The sequence below is a fragment of the Aricia agestis genome, chromosome 10 (genome assembly GCF_905147365.1).
Source record: "Aricia agestis chromosome 10, ilAriAges1.1, whole genome shotgun sequence".
NCBI lineage: Eukaryota > Metazoa > Arthropoda > Insecta > Lepidoptera > Lycaenidae > Aricia > Aricia agestis.
In genome coordinates, this window is record NC_056415.1 from 3,249,480 (window position 1) to 3,270,947 (window position 21,468).

The 21,468-nt window shown below is 37.0% G+C and overlaps 2 protein-coding genes across 2 annotated transcripts; one reads left to right on the forward strand and one right to left on the reverse strand.

The window, feature by feature from the left end:
- Positions 1-2,328: 2,328 nt before the first annotated feature.
- Positions 2,329-3,289, forward strand: LOC121730926 (DNA polymerase epsilon subunit 4). The gene is made up of 2 exons (XM_042120150.1): positions 2,329-2,744; positions 3,099-3,289. The coding sequence occupies exons 1-2, from the start codon at positions 2,448-2,450 to the stop codon at positions 3,240-3,242; spliced, it is 441 nt and encodes a 146-aa protein (XP_041976084.1). The 5' UTR covers positions 2,329-2,447; the 3' UTR covers positions 3,243-3,289.
- A 280-nt stretch (positions 3,290-3,569) lies between these two features.
- Positions 3,570-18,970, reverse strand: LOC121730920 (maltase A1-like). Its single transcript, XM_042120137.1, has 12 exons — positions 18,711-18,970; positions 16,920-17,099; positions 16,028-16,185; positions 15,177-15,302; positions 11,853-11,973; positions 10,901-11,081; positions 8,921-9,071; positions 7,643-7,750; positions 6,849-7,097; positions 5,762-5,859; positions 4,756-4,896; positions 3,570-3,731 (listed from the first exon to the last, which is right to left on the reverse strand). Exons 1-12 carry the CDS (start codon positions 18,847-18,849, stop codon positions 3,653-3,655), a joined length of 1,731 nt encoding a protein of 576 aa, XP_041976071.1. The 5' UTR covers positions 18,850-18,970; the 3' UTR covers positions 3,570-3,652.
- Positions 18,971-21,468: the final 2,498 nt, after the last annotated feature.

A 21,468-nucleotide genomic window follows, 5' to 3' on the forward strand; every position in this document is an offset into this window, starting at 1 on the left:
AAGATTAGCTTTCAGCGCAAATAAATTCGTTCTTTCGGCCTTTTTAGATCTTTCTAATGCATATGATAGTGTTATTATATCAATATTGAAACAGAAACTAAGACGTCTAAAAATTCCTAAAAAAATTATTTCATTTATTATAAACCTGTTAACTGATAGATATATTATTTTCTATAATAATGGCCGTAAATACATAAGAATTGTTACCAAAGGTTTACCACAAGGCTTAGTTTTGAGCCCTCTGTTATATGACATATATACTTATGATTTAGAATTGGCCATTGCAGAGTTGTTGGATGTTGATATTTCGCAGTATGCGGATGATCTGACCTTATATGTTGTAGGGAATAACGCTGATGATGCTTCCGCTAAGCTAACAAGAGCCTTGCATTTTCTTAAGCGTTGGTTGGACAACCACGGCCTAGATTTATCCCCAACTAAAAGCTCCATAGTTCTTTTTAGTCGAATGCGCGTAACTCCTCAAGTTAGAGTATTTTTTGATAACATTATCATTTCACAAAAAAACCATCATAAATTTTTAGGTGTCATCCTGGATGAAAAGCTTTCCGGAATTCCACATTGTGATTATGTTGTAAGTAGATGCGAAAAAAATGTAAATATCATCAGATGTCTAGCAGGCGTATGGTGGGGTGCCCATCCATTTTATCTAAAATTAGTGTATAATGCTTTGATTCGCAGCATATTAGAATATGGCTCTTTCCTTTTGGAGCCTAGACGTGTATCAGGATTTAAATCTTTAGACAAAATCCAAAGTAAATGCCTCAGAATTATATGTGGAGCAATGAAATCTAGTCCAATCAACGCTTTGCAGGTTGAATGTTATGATCCTCCTTTACATTTACGCCGTCAATATTTATCCGACAAATATCTCTTTCGATGCCTTCAGCTTTATGATCATCCTATTATTGCGAAACTTCAAACGCTTTCCTATCATATTTCCGAAAATTCATACTGGTTAAATAAACAAACCCCGTGTTTAATTGTGAGCTATTTTAAATTTAAATCTCTTACTGCACCTATTCATTCTTCTTCTAAATTACCGATTTTTTCTTCTTCTTATGGGGCTCTTGTGTCCGCTCCAAATATTCTGACCATTAATATAGAGAAGAACTCTTTGAGGGCCAATGAAAGATTTAATGATATAATTAATTCACAATTTAAAGATCATCATTATATCTTTACAGATGCTTCTAAAAGTAATATTAATGGCCATGTTGGTGTAGGTGTATTCCATTCCCAGTACAATATTGTCCAAAAAATTAAACTCCCTCCCGAATGTACCGTATTCTCTGGAGAATGCTTAGGGATCTTAAAAGCTTTAGAATATATTTTATTAGCCAAACTTAAAAAATCTATAATTTTTACAGACTCTCTAAGTTCTATTCAAGCTCTTAACAAGAATCCATTTAAAATTAAACAACAACATCCTGTTATATTCGATATAAGACAGTTATTAACAGATGTTACCAAGAAAGGTACTTCAGTTTCATTTGCTTGGATCCCTAGTCATTGTGGAATAGAAGGAAACGTTAGAGCGGATTCTCTTGCCAATGATGCACTAACGTGTGGTGACTTAAATCCATACAAAATTTACTACCCTGATTTATTAACTTTACCCAAAATTCATTTAGAGACGTCATGGAAATCGTCATTTGATCAAAGTCATAAACAAAAAGGAGCACATTTCTATAGTATTCAATCCGAAATTGTATCAAAACCATGGTTTTATAGTATGAATTTCAATAGAAAATGTAGTAGTATTATATCACGATTAAGACTTGGCCACACTTGCTCGCCAGACCATCTTGCTAGACTTAATATAATTAACAATCCTTCTTGTGCCTGTGGTGCTGAGGTTGGGGATGTCAACCATATATTCTTTTCTTGTCCTCTTTACAACCGTTCCCATTTCCTTGATTCATTGTTAAAGAATAAAATTCCTTTTCCTACTTCAGTTATTTGCTTATTGCATTCTAGAAAATATATTATATATCAAATATTAGCTGATTTTATATTACATAATAATATTGAGATTTGATATTTCTATATTTAATTATAAGTATTCTTTTGTAAATATATATTTTTTCCTGATCCTGTCCTGAATTCCTTTTTCCAAATTCCTCGTTTTTCGTAATAATTTAATTTTTTACATTGTTTTTCCCGTTCGTCATTGGCAATGTACTATGTGCATGCCATTAAAAAAAAAAAAAAAAAAAAAAAAAAAAAAAAACTCGGCTAAGACATTGACAGTTGACGCAAAACCGCGAAACATTTATTTGGTTATTTATTCGCTGATTACAAATTGCTGTTTTTATTTTTTAATAAAGTGTATTATATTTATTTATATGCAGTTAAGAAGATAACTTGATTATTTTATTGTTCTGTTCCAAATTTTGAAGTAAGCTCGGTAAAGAGTTAAGCTCAAGATGACTGAAGAAGAGAATTTCACAGAAGTCGATGTATCAGATGTTATTGAGGATTCCGAAAACTTACTTGAAGGTGATTATAATATAAGTGAAGCTACAAACTTACCGAACAACACTGAAGAATCAGAAATTGCTAACACTGAGAACCAACTAGAAAAAAAACTTCAAAGTGCCAACAAGAATGAGGCGATTCGTACAACAAAACTTCCAGTCGGCAGAATTAAAAACATTATGAAAATGGACCCTGACGTGCACGTTATAAGTGCGGAAGCCGTATTTCTAGTAGCCAAGGCAACTGTAAGTATTCTTGTAATATTTGCAACAAAATTCAGTTTACCAGGATATAAATAATAAGTAGCTTTGTTAAGGGTAAGAATTTTCTAAAGATAATCCTGAGCTCACTGTGACGTTCTAGTAATTAAATTAAAACTTAATGTGTAAGTACATAAATTGGAATGTACTATCAGGAAGTTGATTCCTAGGTGGACCTAAGTAATTTGGTCGCGTTAAGTCAAACCTACCAGACCGATCACAGCTTACATTGAATTGACATAAGGCGACCACAGGACGTAGGTCCATCAACTGTCTAGGAATCAAATATCAATATCCTCGATGCCCAATGGTACATATTATGTTTTTTTTATTTTACAGGAAATGTTTCTTGAAACAATTGGAAAGGAGACTTATGTATTCACATCCCAGCAAAAGCGAAAAACAATAGCAAAGAAGGATTTGGATGTTGTTATCAACAAAGTTGACTGCTTGTGCTTTCTAGAAGGTGCTATGGACTTTTAGATTTAGGTTAAGTTAAGGTAATAAATTGTTATACATGTATATGTTTACATTATTTTTTTTTTTAACATTTACTTTACAAATAATTAAAACTATGAAAGAGTAAATGAATGGTTTCACAGTATGCATCTAGGTGTGTATTCCAAACAGCTGGTTGTGAAGCTCGGGTTGGACTTATCTGACCCAAATGTCATATGTCATACAATTTTCATTGCCTTAGCTAAGTATTTATATAACTGGAGCCATATTTCAATGGTAAAATAATATGAGAGATATCATCCTATACTGTATTATATGTATTTTGATTCTTTTATGATATAAATTATAATACAATGAGACATAAATTATATTTTCTTAACAAAAAACAATTAATTATAATTGTGATTATACTATATATGCAGCCACTTGTCGGATCAGCAACACTTCTCTCTGGTCTGTAGTAGCAGAGCACAGTGTGCTGTCATATGCACATTTTGCTTCAGTTGACCAGCTCTGTGAAGGAAGAAAACTTTATTGTTTTAAGGATTTCAGAGATGATGTTGTATACAATCTCTTACACTTTGTTTCTTTTTAGGGTTCCATACTCCCCCCACACCGGTGACGGTGGCCGGTTTCATTGAAACCAGGCCAGGTACGCAAGAGTAATTTTATAGTGCCCAAGTGTGTGCGCAGTACACAAGAGCACTCTCTATTCCTTTTACTGTCATAACCCAGTGGGATGGAAGACCGACACGACTGGCGAGAGATCAGGCGCAGGACCGACTTTTTTACATGCCCATCCGACGCATGGATCATCTTACTTGTCAGACAATCAGGTGATCAGCCTGCATTGTCCTAACCAAACTTGGAAATAACATATTTCCAACGCGGGATTCGAACCCACGACCTCCGGAGTCGAGAGCGACGCTCTAACCACTAGACCATGGAGGCGTTCCGTACCCAAAGGGTAAAAACGGGACCTTATTACTAAGACTTCGTTTAAATTTATTATAACTATTTAAGACTTCGTTGTCTGTCCATCTGACTCTCTGTCTGTCTTCTGTCCGTCTATCTGTCCGTCTGTCTCCAGGCTGTATCTAAAGAACCACTATAGCTAGACTTCTGAAATTTTCACAGATTGTGTATATCTGTTGCCGCTATAACAACAAATACTGAAAACAAAATAAAATTAATATTTAAGGGGGGCTTCCATACAGCAAACGTGATTTATTCGGCCTTTTTTGCTTTATATCAATATTGGCAAGAGGTAGGCACTTGAATTTTTCACACATTCTATTGTTATATGTGTACTTTAATATTTAATAATAATATTAAAATGAAATAAAAATTTAAGGGGGGCTCCCATACAAAAAATACAATTTTAAGCCTATTTTTGCTCTGTATCAGTACGGAACCCTTCGTGCGCGAGTCCGACTCGCAGTTGGCCTATTTTTTAAAATTATTTATTAATAAGAGTTTTCTTCTTGATATATCAAAGACTTCACATTAGATTCAAAATAATTGATAGATATTTTACCCCTTTTCAAGGCTGCAGTCTACACCCGACGCTATAACTATCAGGTTGGTAGGTAACAGCCGCAGTGTAGATAAGTCCACATGTCTCACTTGATCAGATAAGTTGATGATCGCAACTATACCAGGCTCTCCAGGAAGTAATCTAAAAACGAGATGTTCATTTACTTTAATACAGTTGCTAGTGCAAGTGATACAGGAAATTTAAAATATAAACAGATTTAGGGTGGGTTGCACCAGAGGCGTGGTTAAAGTTAATGTTATGGTCAAAGTTATTATGGTTATAGTTAAAGCTAACTTTAACCTTAACTTTGACCACAGAATTTGACAGATGACAGCTGGTCTGACAAGGCTTGAAATGAATGTGGGCAGAGGCTATGCTGGTAAAGGAGAACTGTCAAGAATGGCGTTTATGTATGATGACAGCGTTAGTTCCTTGTCGCCACGTTCATTTAAAGCCTTGTCGAGCTCAAGGTTATAGTTAAATATGGCGTCCATTTTTTTTCTTCAAAGATTTGACATTTTGCATTGTAGTTATAGTTAAAGTTTTAGTTAAAGTTACAGTTATAGCTAAAGTAAGTTGGTGCAACCCACCGTTACTAAGTAAATTAAAATAGTAGTTCACACATTCATTATTTTAAGTCACTTGATTTAAATATACCAAAGTTTTTTTTTATAACACAAGGGGGCAAACGAGCAAACGGGTCACCTGATGGAAAGCAACTTCCGTCGCCCATGGACAGGGTGGATGCAGGTGCGTTACCGGCCTTTTAAGAGGGAATAGGGGAGGGTAGAGAAGAGAATAGGGTAAGGTGGACCTCCCGTAAAGTCACTCACTCGGCGAAACACAGCGCTATTTCACGTCGCTTTTCTGTGAGCCCGTGGTATTTCTCCGGTAAAAAAAAAAGCTAAGTGGAAGTAACTAGTATCAGTGAGTAGAATATGAATTATCTTTCTAATGTCGACATTATTACGAGAGATTGAATACTACGAGAATGTTCTCTACCTACCTGGTAACTACTAGCACGTCCTCTGAGAGCGCGCGCGTGTCCAAGTCTCCGTACTTCACTGCATTCCTGCGTCTAGCCCGGCCCACATCCTTGTAGAACTAAAACAATAAAAAATACATATGACAAACCGACTTTTCAAAATTTGTTTTAAATATCTTATATCTTTAAACGAGCAATTCTTGTATGTATATATATATATATATATATATATATATATATATATATATATATGCTTTAAACGAGCAATTCTTGTATGTATATATATATATATATATATATATATATATATATATCGATTTATCGCCCCCATATATATATATATATATATATATATATGGGGGCGATAAATCGATCTAGCTAGGAATCATTTTTAGAAAATAAAAGATGCTAATTTTGTAGTCACTCAAGCGTCATGGAGACCTAGTAGGTTTTTACATTAGGTAAAAGTTAAAACTGATAAAAAAAATAAGAGCGTTTTTATTTTAGCGGTGGGTTCAGAAACTGCAGCCATTTTAAAGTTTTGAAAAAGAAAATATATCCAGAAAATTGCTTATTTAGGTAAATTATAAATATATTTTAGACGACAAGGACTAAATCATTTAGTTTACTGCAAAATAAAATATCTGCGAAGCTTAGTTAGGAAAATATGAAGCTTTATTTTTTTATATTTAAAAATATCCCTACAGGCTTACCTAACCTTTGAATCGTCAGTGCTTTATATGGAAGCTTCTTTGAGGTATACTAAACATCCTCCCCTATCAAACCCTATCTTAATCTGACAGATTCGATGATATTTCAATATATAAAAAAAATTAACCCACCATGTGAGAAATCTAATTTCTATACCATGATTTAAACTAGACATGTCAGAAGCCTCTACAAGCTTAATCTGACATGCTCGAGCTCCCCCTCCCCAACTATAATATTAGTTTGGATATGGAAGTATGGATTTGCAATCATTTCCTATACAATATGAATTGCTATAAAAACTGCTTTAAAAAACTTAACGAAAATACAGCGAAAGCGACTATTTAATTCTATTAAAAGATTTGGTACCAATTTCTACCCGCTACAAAATATACTATACCTTATAATGACTCTTCTTTGCGATCAACTGGTTGTGTACATTGACATCCTTGTAGTTAGCGGCCACAGGCAACCAGGTGCTGCGGCCTCTGGTAAACCCGGCGTGGTCGGAGCTGTCCCAGTGGAAGGGAGTGCGGCAGGGATCACGTGATTTCTTCACGTAGTTGATCGGGTCATCGGTGTTGCAAGCCTGAGGGTCCACCGTCTCCTCCCAGGATAGCTCTCCATCTGTCATGCCGATCTCTTCACCCTGAGGAAAATATATATATATATATATATATATATATATATATATATATATATATATATATATATATATATATATATATATATGCCATTTTTTTAATAGGAAAGAAAAGTGTGGCAGGAGAAGAGAATTGTAGAATTACAGACATTAGTTTCTATAAGAAAGAGAAAGGAAAAGCACAGCTGTAATTAAGGTGACGCCGCGTTAAAAAACCGTGTTGGATACGTTTTAGATTGCGTGTTTTCTATGCAAATTAAAGTGTATGCTTGAACCAATCTATGTACAAATTTTGGAAGCTTAATTCAGAGTGGTTAGTAGTTTAAGCTCTGAATTACTATATGGGCTACTTTTTATTTATAATACAGCGTTTTTTTAATATTTCAGACAAAGTCAGTAAGAAGGATTACCCTAAACCTAAATGATGTAAATATGTTATCAATAAGGCATGAAATGAATATGATGGACTCCATCATATTTATTTCATGCCTTACGTGCCTATCATAAACGTGACTCCATCAGATGGAGTCACGTTTATGATAATAATATACCTGGTATGTGATGGCAACCCCGGGCAAAATAAGTGCTAGCAGGTTCATGGCGTCGACTCGCTCCACCCCATCGCGGGTTGCCATGCGGCTGTTGTCGTGGTTGCCATTCTAAAAAAAATCAAATATCATCCAGCAAAAGTATGTCTATCAGCTGTCTGTCTGTTACCTCTTCACGCCGAAACGGCTGAACCGATTTCGCTGCAGATACTTTGAGTACTGGAAAAGGGCTTAGGATACTTTTTATCGCAAAAAATGTACGGTTCCCGCGCGATAACCGAATTTTTGCGGGCTTCATCTAGTCAGTAATAAAAATAATATTTAACTATCATCAGTCATTTACTATATTAACTGGCGACATATAGAACCTTAAGATTATTTTATTTATCGTTGGCCCAGTCGGTTGTTAACTATGGTCTGAGTAGTTATGGGAGATCGTTTGAAAGTCACTTACTTAATATACATTCATTAACGTTACGCATATTAAAAGTGATTGTACCTAAAACGGTTAAAAATAAATTTAAAACAAATGAGGAAGGCTTATTTGAGTATTGTAATGTCATGCACATTTTTGATCTTGTTAAATTTGCAGTTTTAAATGAAGTTAATGACCCTACACTTTTAATAGAAAAAATAAGACCCAGCATTTTAAGACAAACCTGTAAAACAAAATTTGTTAAGCCAAACTGTAATAATTATTATGGAAGCAGAATGCTTAAGACATTAATACCTTCATTTGTAGAAGAGCTGCCAGAAGACCTACAAAAGTTGTATCGGGACAAGTGTAAATATAGACGGCAACTTAAAAAACATCTATTGAGTAAACTCAACTAATGCGACCACATCTTGTCCAGATAAACTCTTTGTGGTTTTTGAGGCAAGATTTCTTGTATTCTGTAGTATCATTGTATACAATATTTAACAAAATAAATAAATAAAATATAATATTGTGTGTTTTCCAATTTCAAAGCATAATGCGACTCAGTGGCGCACAATTCCGATGTGTGGGAACGTGAATTAGTTTTTGAAAGTGCATGTTTGTTCGAAGCGTTGCTGTAGTTAAAACATTCAATGTTGAGCATTAATCATTATGCCGAATAAATCATAATGCGCCCTATAAGTCTTTCGCTGGAACCGTAGATATCGTTAAGAATTGCACTAAATACCGTTGAGTGTTTAAAAAAAAAAACGATCGAACAATTTGAATATAATGTGAAAGATAATACTTAAATATTTTTAGAGATTTTTTTAGCTTATTTTCACACAGATTAGAAAACTTACCACCCAGTTGGCAGTTTTCCCAGTAGGCATATGCGTCATCCACTTATCAATGGCCGTTTTGATGTCCCAGGCAGTGGAACTCTTAGTGATTTCACCGAGAAAGCTAAAGTTGAACGGTATAGATCCATTCCTAGTATCAGTCCCGTAGTACCTATAACATTAAGCAAACGCAATTATGCATTAATTGTGCCATACATTGTAACATACAAAAATAATCAATACTATGAAAGAGCAACTGAGTCAAAAAAGGTTTCTCAAACGTTATCGAAATGCACACATACTTTGGCCGTCATTATTTAAGCGGTCCAATAATATAGTTACTGATCTTCGGAGTCTCCACTTCGTAAGAGAAAAGAAAGAGCTAAAGAAAATACTGCTCTTACGACGCTGGCTGTCTCTGAAAACAAGCAACATGTTTGGTTCATTGACTCGGGTGCGTCAACACATTTAACTTCGAGGCTGGCTATCTGACGTAAAAAACGTGAATTTCGGAAAGGTTACTTTTGCTAATGGTGATGAGATTCAATGTCAGGCTATTGGTAATGTAAATAATCATAGACTTATTTATATACTGGTATATAGTATAAATGATGTCACCTATATACCTAAGTTAAGTGTCAACTTGATTTCCGTTAAAAAGATAGTATATAAAGGTTTTACTGTTTTATTTGATAACAATGGGTGTAACTTTTTTAATGCTAAGACTTTCTCTTACACAGACACTCTTTTACATGGTTCAGTTTGTGGTTTGTACAAATTAGACTGTACTGTCAATAAACCCCATATTGATGTGTTGATGCTTATGATGTGCACTCTGACTAAACCTCTAAATTTTTTTATGGCATACAAGGCTTAGTCATTTGTGCCGTATAGGTATGAACCAGTTGAAGAATAACAACGTCGGTATCGACTGTACTGTTGTCGATAAGACAAGCTGTATTGCCTGTGTGGAAGGTAAGCAAGCCCGTAAACCTTTTAAGCAAGTTCCTTACGAAAAGGGTACAAAGATTTTGGAGTTGGTTCACTCGGACATTTGTGGACCGATGAGTGTAACATCATTTCAAGGTAATATGTATTATTGTTAGTGTCCGACCGAAGCTTCGGCTTCGGCCGCCTTCGGCCAAAAAACCCACCTTCGGCGAAACCTTCGGCTTCGGCCTGAAACCCGGCCGAAGCCGAAGCTTTGCCGAAGGTCCCAGCAACCGTCGAAATTGAGCGAACTGTAAACTGTTACGAAAGACTGAGTGAGTCGTGAGAGAGCGACGGACCGGTCGTGTATGCAGAGGCCGCATGAAGTCACTGTCAAATACTAGGAATGGTAGAGATAGGCGAACACGAACATAAAAACATATACGTACACATACATACATACATACAATATACATACATACACTTGTAATTTGGCACATTTGTTCAGACGTTGATACAGATTACAGACTAACATACGAATATTGGGCAGTTCTGGAATATTACATACATACGCGTCGAATTGATAACCTCCTTTTTTTGAAGTCAGTTAAAAATTAATTACTGCGAGTCGAGCGATTAAGAATATTATAAACCTTCGGATTCGGCCGAAAATTGTGGCGATTGCCGATTAATCGGCTTCGGCTTCGGCCAAAAATAGACCTTCGGTCGGACACTAATTATTATTTATTGATGATTATTCTCGTATGATCTTTGCTTACTTTATCTCTTCGAAGACAGAAGTTAAGGATAAATTCTGCGCGTTTCACTCGCTATAATGGAGGTCAGTGGTCCTCGCCCACTGCGACTTTTAGTAGCGATGCAGTCGCGCGTTTGTGAAGCGCACGACTGCATCACTACTACCGCGCGTAGGTCGCATTTGCAACGCCATACAGGACACACAGCTAGCGACTGCATCGCGACTGTATCGCTACAAAAAGTCGCAGTGGGTGCGCGGTCTGAGACCTTGTATGCATTTATTTATGTAAGTAATAGCTCCACCTCTTTTCATACCTAATCATGCTATGCACGTCAGCGTACGCCTCCGTCATCATCATCTTGTACTCGCCGTGCGTGTGTATGTACTTGTCGAGGAGGTCTCGCCAGTCGTACACCACGTCGTACGTCTCGTCCAAGTCCGACGTGTATATGTGATTGTAGTGATCGTAGTCGTCTGCGTTCGTGTCCGGGTTGCCTGAGGAGTAAAATATAGGCTTTAGTTTTTTTTTATTAGGGTCAAACGAGCAAACGGGTCAACTGATGGAAAGCAACAGCTACCGTCGCCCATGGCCACTCGCAGAGTTGGAGGAAATACGCTCTCTTCTTGAAGGTTTGCAGGTCGTATTGGTCCGGAAATGCTGTTGGCGACATTTCGTTTCAGAGTTATATTGTGCGTGCTTATCAAGCTCTAGGTGATGGTGATAAGGATGGTATATTTTTCGCGTGGAGGTGCTTAAGAACTCTCCCCGTGATATAACCGATAGAGGAAACTCGTAAACATTACATGATATGTAATTTTCTCAAAAACTAGTTTGAGTTAGTTATGCCGGCTTCTCAATCCACACTGAGGCAGAGTCGAAGCGTCACGTCATTTTTTTCGCCAAAGCACGTTTATCTCTCGTTGCGACGCTTCGACTCTGCCCTAGACGCGCCATGTTTTTTGTCTACAGGATATTGTCATTTAAGTTCTAACACCGAGTAACTCACTTTTTGGCTATTTTGAAAATTTGATGGCATTCGCTAGAAATAGGAAGACGCATCGTATCATGGTATCTATAAAAAAATATGCAATTGTTTTCAGTCTCCTGAAAAGTTGTTATTTAATATTTTTGTGTGTGCGTGTGTGAGTTGAGCTTAGAACCTGTCAGTATTTCTTTTACATTTTGTACTTGCAAGCCTAGGACCAACGACTAAGAATAATCCCCTCGAATACCTCAATCATCAGCTTTAGTTCCTGTATTCATACCTGATAGCGGCTCATCAGGGTACCGACCACCATAGTTGTCAGGGTTGGCTTCGTACAGTCTGTTGACGGCGTCCACACGGAACCCCGACACGCCCTTGTCCAGCCAGAAACTGAGTACGTCCTGAAATAATCATTATAGATCGCAGATCAATTAATTTGAGATCCACTCAATTGAAAGCAAACATGTTTAAAGTAAAAATAGGTTACTTGACTTTATTTTTTTCTTCATGCTAATCGCTTCATAATCATTCATTTTTACAAAAAAAAAAAACTAATCTATATATATAAAAATCAATTGCTGTTCGTTAGTCTCGCTAAAACTCGAGAACGGCTGAACGGATTTATCTTATCTTGGTCTTGAATTATTCGTGGAGGTCTAGGGAAGGTTTAAAAGGTGAGAAAAATTCGAATAATTGCCGGGAAAATCCTCAAAACAGCATTTTTCTATTTCCCATACAAACGTTCTCTAAATAAAATGGAGAGTCAATTTGTAATTTATTACCGCTGCATAAAGTTCAAATTCGCGTGCGCGTTGGAGGACCTAATATCGCGTTCTGAAACTCAACAAAAGTGAAAGTGAATCGCGAACGCGACAAAATTGCATAGTCTCAAAATACATAGTACATAAATAAACACAATTTTAGCTAACTTCAGTTGTTACTCTGTCCGATTATTTTTTTATTTTAGCTAACTTAAGTTGTTACTCTGTCCGATTATTTTTTTAATAAGACTATATAGAAATCGAAAGATAAATCTATATATATAAAAATCAATTGCTGTTCGTTAGTCTCGCTAAAACTCGAGAACGGCTGAACGGATTTATCTTATCTTGGCCAATTTTGATGAAATTTTTTGTGTGTGTTCGTGGAGATTCGAGAATGGTTTAGATTTACAGTTTGGTCTACTGGAAAATGTTTTTTCAATGAATTTCTTATTTATAAGGAGTTGTTGATTTTGGAATGTTTTACATTAGATCCGGCGGACGGCGTTATCATCGCATTCAATATTATTCTATTTCAATTTTAGTTTGTCCTGACAGATGGTGCTACGATTAATTTGAAAAAAATTTTGTTATTCAATTCATGTGCTGATTAAAATATTAAATAAATAACACATAGGCTACAATTTTAACCGACTTTCAAAATGGGGGAGGTGTTATGTTCGTTTTCTTATATTCAACGATTACTCCGCCGTTGGTTAACCGATTTTCAAAATTTTTCTTTTGGTATATAGGGTATCATCCCAATTTGGTATTATATTCAGAAAAGTGATGATCTGATGAAGGATCCATAAGTAATCGAGGGAACTCCTCAAAACTTATAGGGAAACATATGATGACTTCGGTTTCGTGAGAAGTATTCTAAGCATATGCTACCAACAAGTAAGATTTTGCACCGAGATATACCTGGTATACTGTGGTTCGGAAGGTGCTGAGAGAATTCCTGATTCTTTATAGATACAAGTTTGGGAGTTTCGGCGTTGTTTTAAGAACAGAAAGCATATGCTACTATGCAAATTACATTCTTCATCATCATCATCATCATCATCACTACCATATCATAGTCTTTTAGATCGAGACTCGAGTTTGTCAAGCGATAATTAAAAAAAATCTATATCTACCTAATATTATAAACCTGAAGAGTATGTTTGCTTGAACGCGTCAATCTCAGAAACTACAGGTCCGATTTAAAAACTTATCTCAGTGTTAGATAGATCATTTATCGAGTAAGACTCATCATTTATCGAGAAGGTTATATTATATTATTACTCTAAGACTAATACGACAGAAGAAACTCAGGAAAATGTGGGAAAAACGGGGGAAATATTTTTTATGGGAAAATGTACCTACGGATTCTGTAAAATTTCTAATTTACGCGGGCGAAGCCGCGCGGGACATCTAGTATTTTAATATTTTACACAGTAGAAACCCATAAAAATGTTGATTGAAAAATATTATGCCTTATAAATGGCGCCGAAAACACTGTCCGCCATAGTGTGCCGTCATACGTTTTGTATTTTAAGCTCTCTTTATTGAACCTTTTTTTATATACTTACTAAATGTACGCGTCTAAAAGTGCCCAAAAATTATAAAAGAAATCAGAAATAATTTGTAATGTTGAAAGCTTTTGGAGAAAAGTTTTGGCCATTTCATTTCCCGTCTACAATAAATGGAGATAATATTATATAAAACTGATGTTTTATTTAAATTATTTAAGAAAATATATTTTTCAAATCTTTCTAGGCTTATTATTTATGTACAAATAAACTTACTTACATATAACGAGCGCGATAAATAAAAGATATTAAATTACGAGTGTGAATACGTCACATCCAAATCGGAAGTAGCGCAAAAGCGTTTTCGTCAGTACAAATCCTATTTTCATAAAATCATATTATCAAATCGACTTTATTTATCAATCATAAGCTTTTATTTGATGATAAGGGTGAAATACGGTTTCCTAGGCCTAATTCTACTAGAAATATGTATTTGTTCAATGAAATTGAATATAGGTCAAATAGCCTATTAGTTATAGCATGCCTAACTTCAAATGGCGCTCCCCACTACTTTACTAATTGATATTAAAGGGGAAATTTTGTCCTGTAAACACGAAAGAGAAGCGCGTCATTTCATGTTAGACATGCTATATTTCACTATAGAAGTCACTAGACTTTAGAAGTGATAAAGGTTTTTTTATGAAATAAGGGGGCAAACGAGCAAACGGGTCACCCGATGGAAAGCAACTAAAGATTTAAAACATGTTTTATCGGCGCATTACTGTATCACCGTTCGATTGCAATATATAATTGAGATAGAAAATATGCGTAGATGCATTTCTAATTTTGTATGGATTTGACAGATTTCAATTGCGTGAGTCGTCTTGCACTTGACGCGTCGCGTTACGGTCTGAATTTACCCTAACAAGCCGTTTGATTACTGATAAAATGCTTTATCTGATTCCATAGAATATTTAATTCCCTTGAAAGGAATTAAATATTCTATGGAATACGCAAGTCAATACCCCGAGATCCATTTTTATTCCAGATCCTATCAGTAAGTCCCTTTAACGTCCACTTATTCACCTTAGGCCAATTTATACTAGCGCAGAGTTGAAGCGCATCGTAACTAATTACCAAAACTGAATATATTTAACAAATTCGACCTTAGCTCCAGAGCGTAACGCACACATTACTTCTGAGATTTTAAAAAGACGCGCGCATTCTTGCGAATTCGCGTAACCATTGGTGTTCAGTTTTTGGTCATTCGCTTCGATGAGCTTTGACTCTGCGCTAGTATAAATTGACCTTTACCTGTGGAAATCTTACCTTCATCTCCTGTTGCAGCCGGGCGCTGCGGTAGTTGAGGTCTGGCTGGCCGATGACGAACTGGTGCAGGTAATACTGCTCACGCGCGGAATTCCACTCCCAAGCGCTCTTGCGGAATGTGCTCACCTAAAGGAGAATCGTGAGACCTATATTATTATGTCGAGAATCGAGATATATGTAGATGATGCAATGTAGACAATCAATTATTGTGAGTTGCTCGACTGTCATAACTCTACCAAGTTAACTAGTGAAATTTTTAGCGCCATCTATTCTATGATGCTGACTGACAGCGCGAATCGCAAAAAGCCACATAAAATCGTAAGATGGAGAGCTCGCGGTTTGCGTCAGTGTATTTACTGCGCAAATTCAACCAGCATTGTACCCGATTTTTATATCCGGCGAAAATAACTTACTGTCCATTTAATTCATCCTAAAATGTCGTCTCTCAGCACATTTAATTCCATTGTTCCTTACAAGTATTGCGTACTAATACTTGTAGGGAACGTGATAGCAAATTCGTGCGCGAATGTAAGTCACAAGTAGCTATACTATGAGATGTACGCGCAGATCTACTACCTCAGAGTAAGAGCCTGTCTACATGGCGCGTTGCGTCGACGCAGCGCTGCCGTTGCGTTATTTACGCACGCATGACGAACAGCAGCCCCCGAGACGAAGCGGGAGGGGGTGTTTACGTCAAGACTGCTACGTAATAACGCTGTGGTGACGCAGCGCCCGTGTGGCCGGCTATGCGTCAAATAGCAGCGCTGCGTCGACACAACGCGCCGTGTGGACAGGCTCTAACCAAATTACGAAATGCTAAATCTACGATAGCTATTTCGCATTTTACCTACCCAGTTGCTAGGCGGTATCCTATCCCCGTTTTCGTCTTTTAGACCATCACTCCACACGTAGTAGTCCACATAGCCTGCCTCTCGACGTATGGAGCGGTTGAACCAGTCACTCTCGTTGCTAGTGTGGTTGGGCACGAAGTCCAGAAGCACACGGATACCTGAAACGGTGTTTGAAATAGAATAGTCGATTTAGACTTATTTTACATGTAACACCTGTTGACGACTTATCGGATCATTTTCTTTTGTGGCAATAAATTATATCCTTGTTGGTGATCTTCTCTATATTCGCGATTTTCAGAGCCACGGCAATGCCAATATAATTATAACGGTCAATTGAGGCCCAAAACTTTATATAAAATATGAAATTTTGCATGAAATATAGTTACTTTTTTGCTGGTGCGATTTTTTAAGGGAAAAAGTACGTTTCATGCGAAATCTTTTATAAGCGCGGACAAGTCGCGCGGACCGTTTTTTAGACAGTGCCCGCTTTAGCCCCTTTATCAGCGCCCTGGACAAGATTTCTTTGGCGCCCGCCGCCCCGTAACTGCATTTCAAATGCATACGAAAAAAAAGTGCCAAGTGCGAGTCTGATTCGTGCACGGAGACTTGCGGTGCCCCTTTTTGTTTACCTTCCGCACCCAGTGGCGTAACTATAACATCCGGGGCCCGTAGCAAATTGATGGGGACCTATCAGTAAAAATCGTCACGTTAATGTAAAACAATGTATAAAAAAAAACTGTTTTGGGTTGGGGGCCGGTGGCATTCTATCCAGCCCTGCCATGACTGACGTGACGCCAATGTCCGCAGTCCGCACCCCTTTTAATCCGGCACCCTATTCGCCGCTAAAGCCGCTACTGCTAGTAGGTATACTTATGAACCTAGTGTAACGTACCCAACTGCTTAGCCCTCTTCATGAGATTATCGAAGTCTGCCATGGTACCGTACTCCGGCGCGATGTCGCGGTAGTCAGTGATGTCGTAACCGAAGTCATACATTGGGGACACGTTGATAGGCGACAGCCAGATCGCGTCGACCCCCGTCGCGTGAAGATATGGCAGCTTGCTCGTTATACCTGCAGTAAGAATAAGAAACTTTATTTACCAAAAAACACCGAAAGTCAAAGATGTCCTCAATGAGCTCTTCAAGATCCATCAAGGATGTTCTTAAGGGGTTGAAACAGCAACATCGAAATCCTCCATCCAGCAAGTAGATCTTGAATGGGGTTCTTTGGCGTTACCACCAAATCCTACTATCCTATCCTACTTATATTATAAAGGCGAAAGTTTGTTTGGATGTATGGATGTGTGGATGTATGGATGTTTGTTACTCTTTCATGCAAAAACTACTGAACTGATTTTAATGAAACTTTACAATTATGTAGCTTATACATCAGAATAACACATAGGCTACAATTATATACGTGGGAAAGCCATGCTTCGGCACGAATGGGCCGGCTCGACCGGAGAAATACCACATTCTCACAGAAAACCGGCGTGAAACAGCGCTTGCGCTGTGTTTCGCCGAGTGAGTGAGTTTACCGGAGGCCCAAACCCTCTACCCTATTCCCTTCCCTACCCTCCCCTATTCCCTTCCCTTCCCATCCCTACCCTCCCCTATTCCCTCTTAAAAGGACGGCAACGCACCTGTGGCTCTTCTGATGCTGCGAGTGTCCATGGGCGACGGTAGTTGCTTTTCATCAGGTGACCCGTTTGCTCGTTTGCCCCCTTATTTCATTAAAAAAATATTTTAACCGACATTCGAAATGGAGGAGGTGTATAGTTCGTTTTTTTATCTTCAACGATTACTCCGCCGTTTGTGAACCGATTTTCAAACTTTTTCTTATGGTGTATAGGTTGTCATTCCTATTTGGGACCATATTCATAAAATTGGTGACCTGATAAAGAGATCCATAAGTAATCGAGGGAACTCCTCAAAATTTATATGGAAATATGTGGTGACTTCGGTTTCGTGAGCAGTATTCTAAGCATATGCTACCAACAAGTAAGATTTTCCACCAAGGTATACCTGGTATACCGTGGTTCGGAAGGTGCTGAGAGAACTCCTGACTCTTTATAGATACATGCCTGCCCTTGGTCGACTCTGAATCATTTATAATATCTTCACCATATCTTCATTATAAGACTCGACCGGTTCAGTAGTTTTATGTAAACATAATATTAATATTATAACTTTAAGGCCAGGAAATTTAGAATCTAATAACTTATATTGCTTTTTCTTTCTATAACGTATTATCTAATTTAGTTACAAATAATATGTTTTTGTTGATTTGTTTTATGTTCATAAGCCTGCATTAAAATAAGAACTAGATAGGTCTAATTTATAATAATTATTACATATTGCTAGTGTTTTATATTAAGGGCTCCTAAGCCCTTAATATAAAACACTAGCAATATTGTAGGCAGGAAGGAAGTTCTTAAACCCATCAATCCTATGAAATAAACGATCAAGATACAAACAAGGTTGTCGTAAGGTTTGACATTGGTAATGAGCGATTTCCTTCTAACATTGTTGTGATTGCAATATAATTGCAGCGTTGCATTGATATGAATGAACAAAAGCACAAAAAACATTGTAGAGTTTTTTTGGTAGGCAGTGCTAGGATCAGCAAAGTTTTGAAGCTGAAAAATATTACCTAAAAAGTGTTAGAATAAAAAAAACTCACCGTTAAGATCTCCAATACCGTCATTGTTGCTGTCCATAAAAGACCGCGGGTAGATCTGGTAGACCAAGGCGGTCTTCCACCAGTCGAGATCTACCGCCGCTACAGAAGTCGCGACCAGTAGAACTACTAAAATACGCATCTTATAATAGAACTAGACGCATTTGCATGTAAAAAATCTTTTATATATCTATTATTCACTTATTTAAAAGAAAAACTTGTATTATTTTTAAGGAAGAAAACTATAGGTAGAAACTTTTTTAGGGTAAAAAATAATAAATATTCTACTAAAACGTAACCAAGCGTGGTGGTTTTGCGACTACAAGTGATATAGTGACAATAGGTCTTCCGTTAATGTTTACAATCTTGCGGATTATCAAATCATCGAGTTGATTGTTACAAGTGTTTTAAGTTGTAAACAACATAATCACTTCAGTACAGTGGTCCCCAACCTTTTTTTCACACGGGCCACAAACATGTTTTGAACTTGGTGTCGTGGGCCGCAACAAACATTTTTTAGAGTTAAAAAATAACGTTCCTCAAAATGTAAGATTTAAAAGTGGAAAAAAATTCACGACTTTACATTATTTTGCCGGTGGGCGTGAATTTCAATTTTTTTATCACGCAGGCCACAGATAAAGTCCGCGGGCCGCGGGTTGGGGATAGCTGCTTCAGTACTACTATTAAGTATTACAGAGTGTAACAAAAAAACTTACAATAGTTTAGGGTGTGTATATGTCCCTTATATTGTAGAGTTCAGTGTTCACTGTGAAAGTAGCAGCGCTGAAAGTATTTATTGTAATTTGCATGAGCTAGCGGCTAGCGCCCTGGCCTCCATTAAAAAAAGTTACTCTTTCCGCGCTGCTACTTTCACAATGAACTCTATACAGGGGGCTACTATCACTTTGTTTTTTTAACCGAAAAAACCGGCCAAGTGCGTGTCGGGGCACGCGCAAATTAGGGTTCCGTAGTACCGCTAGTTTTTTTTTTGTATGGTCAATGAATATGCATTTATAACGACGTGTTTTACACTTCTAACAACATCATCTCAGTTACTTTCAAAAAATTTGAACGAAAGTTCCTTTATACTTCGCCGAATACATTTTTTTAGTTGATCGACTATAACTCAATAACTTATCAAGTCTTCTTAACCGTGATAGTTTTCCTTTTAAATTCAGCATACTTCCTACTCCCATGAATTTTTCACATTTCCAGAAGCAACCGTTTAGCTGGTAGAAGTGGGGGGACACTGGACTCTTAACAATTTTTTCCACTTTAAAACTTAATATTTCACAAACGGATCCCTAAATCGGAAAATGATCTTTGTATATGTCGCAGGGAAAAGAAGATATCAGGGATATCCCGAAATCCCTAGGGATATCACGAAATCGCGGTAGATACCGAATATTCTTGTTTCTTACGTCTTCTTACTAAACAAATCTAGTGATATGTCATTTCACTAAATTAAATCTAGTGAAATGTCAGAAAATCGGATACCGCCGAATAAAAATCGAGCTACGCATTTCTCTCGCTCACTCTAATACCCACACGGGCACTAGTGGGAGTGAAACAAATTCGTCGCTCGAGCTGGAGCGGCTCGTGTGATTTTAGTCGTTAAATTATTACGTGTACGTTAAGTTTGAATGCGATTTTCTAAATATCACCTTTTACGACTCTCGAGTTTAAACATTTTTTAATATTTTCCAGACTTACGCGCATGTTACTTGCATGGTTCGATAGCCTGTTAAATGTATATTATGGGGATATTAATAACTCAATACCGATAATAAGATCCCTTCACGCTGATAATGCCCCATTCGCGTTAAGAGGGCGTCTAACGCAAAAAATCGTCCTTCTCTCTTCACACTCACGCCCGTCTTTTATATGCCAGGTGAAAAAGGAGGACGCGGATTAATTTAAATAAAAAGAAAATTATTTTTTTCCTAATAACTCGATAAATATGTAACATTTAAAAAATCCGCTAGGTCAGTTCCTCAATAATAGAATTTTATATAATGTGTTAAAATATTAACTTAGTTCAATGCACGGTTATGGCAATATATGAAAAATTCGTGAAAATTAGATGCATCTTTGTGATCGAGAAAATTTTAAGATATCGTGTTTTTGCTAGGTCTGATTCTCGGAAATATAATGTAGTACCTATGTCTACAAAATGTAACGATTCGGGGCTTATTTTCAAGTATAAAAATGAATTATAAAATCGTCAATTTAGGGTTAGTCGCCCCCATAAGATAGTGATAGGGTATTAGAGCGAGCGAGAGAAATGCGTAGCTCGATTTTTATTCAGCGGTATCCGCTTTTCTGACATTTCACTAGATTTAATTTAGTGAAATGACATATCACTAGATTTGTTTAGTAAGAAGACGTAAGAAACAAGAATATTCGGTATCTACCGCGATTTCGTGATATCCCTAGGGATTTCGGGATATCCCTGATATCTTCTTTTCCCTGCGACATATACTTACTCATAATATTATTAAAAAACCTAGCCAACGACACCCTACACAATGGGGTGGACGTGAAAAAAAAAATCATCCCGGCTTGATGTGTAGGAAAGCCTGGAAGGTATCATAAAAATATTTTTTTTAAGATTTCATGTAAGTACCATTTTGTCGGCATCATTAATATGTGCATTCATGCTAAATTACAGCTTTGTAGATCCTATAGTCACCGAGTAAAACCTCGGATAGACAGAGACAGACGGACAGACAGACGGACAGACAAACGGACAGACAGACAG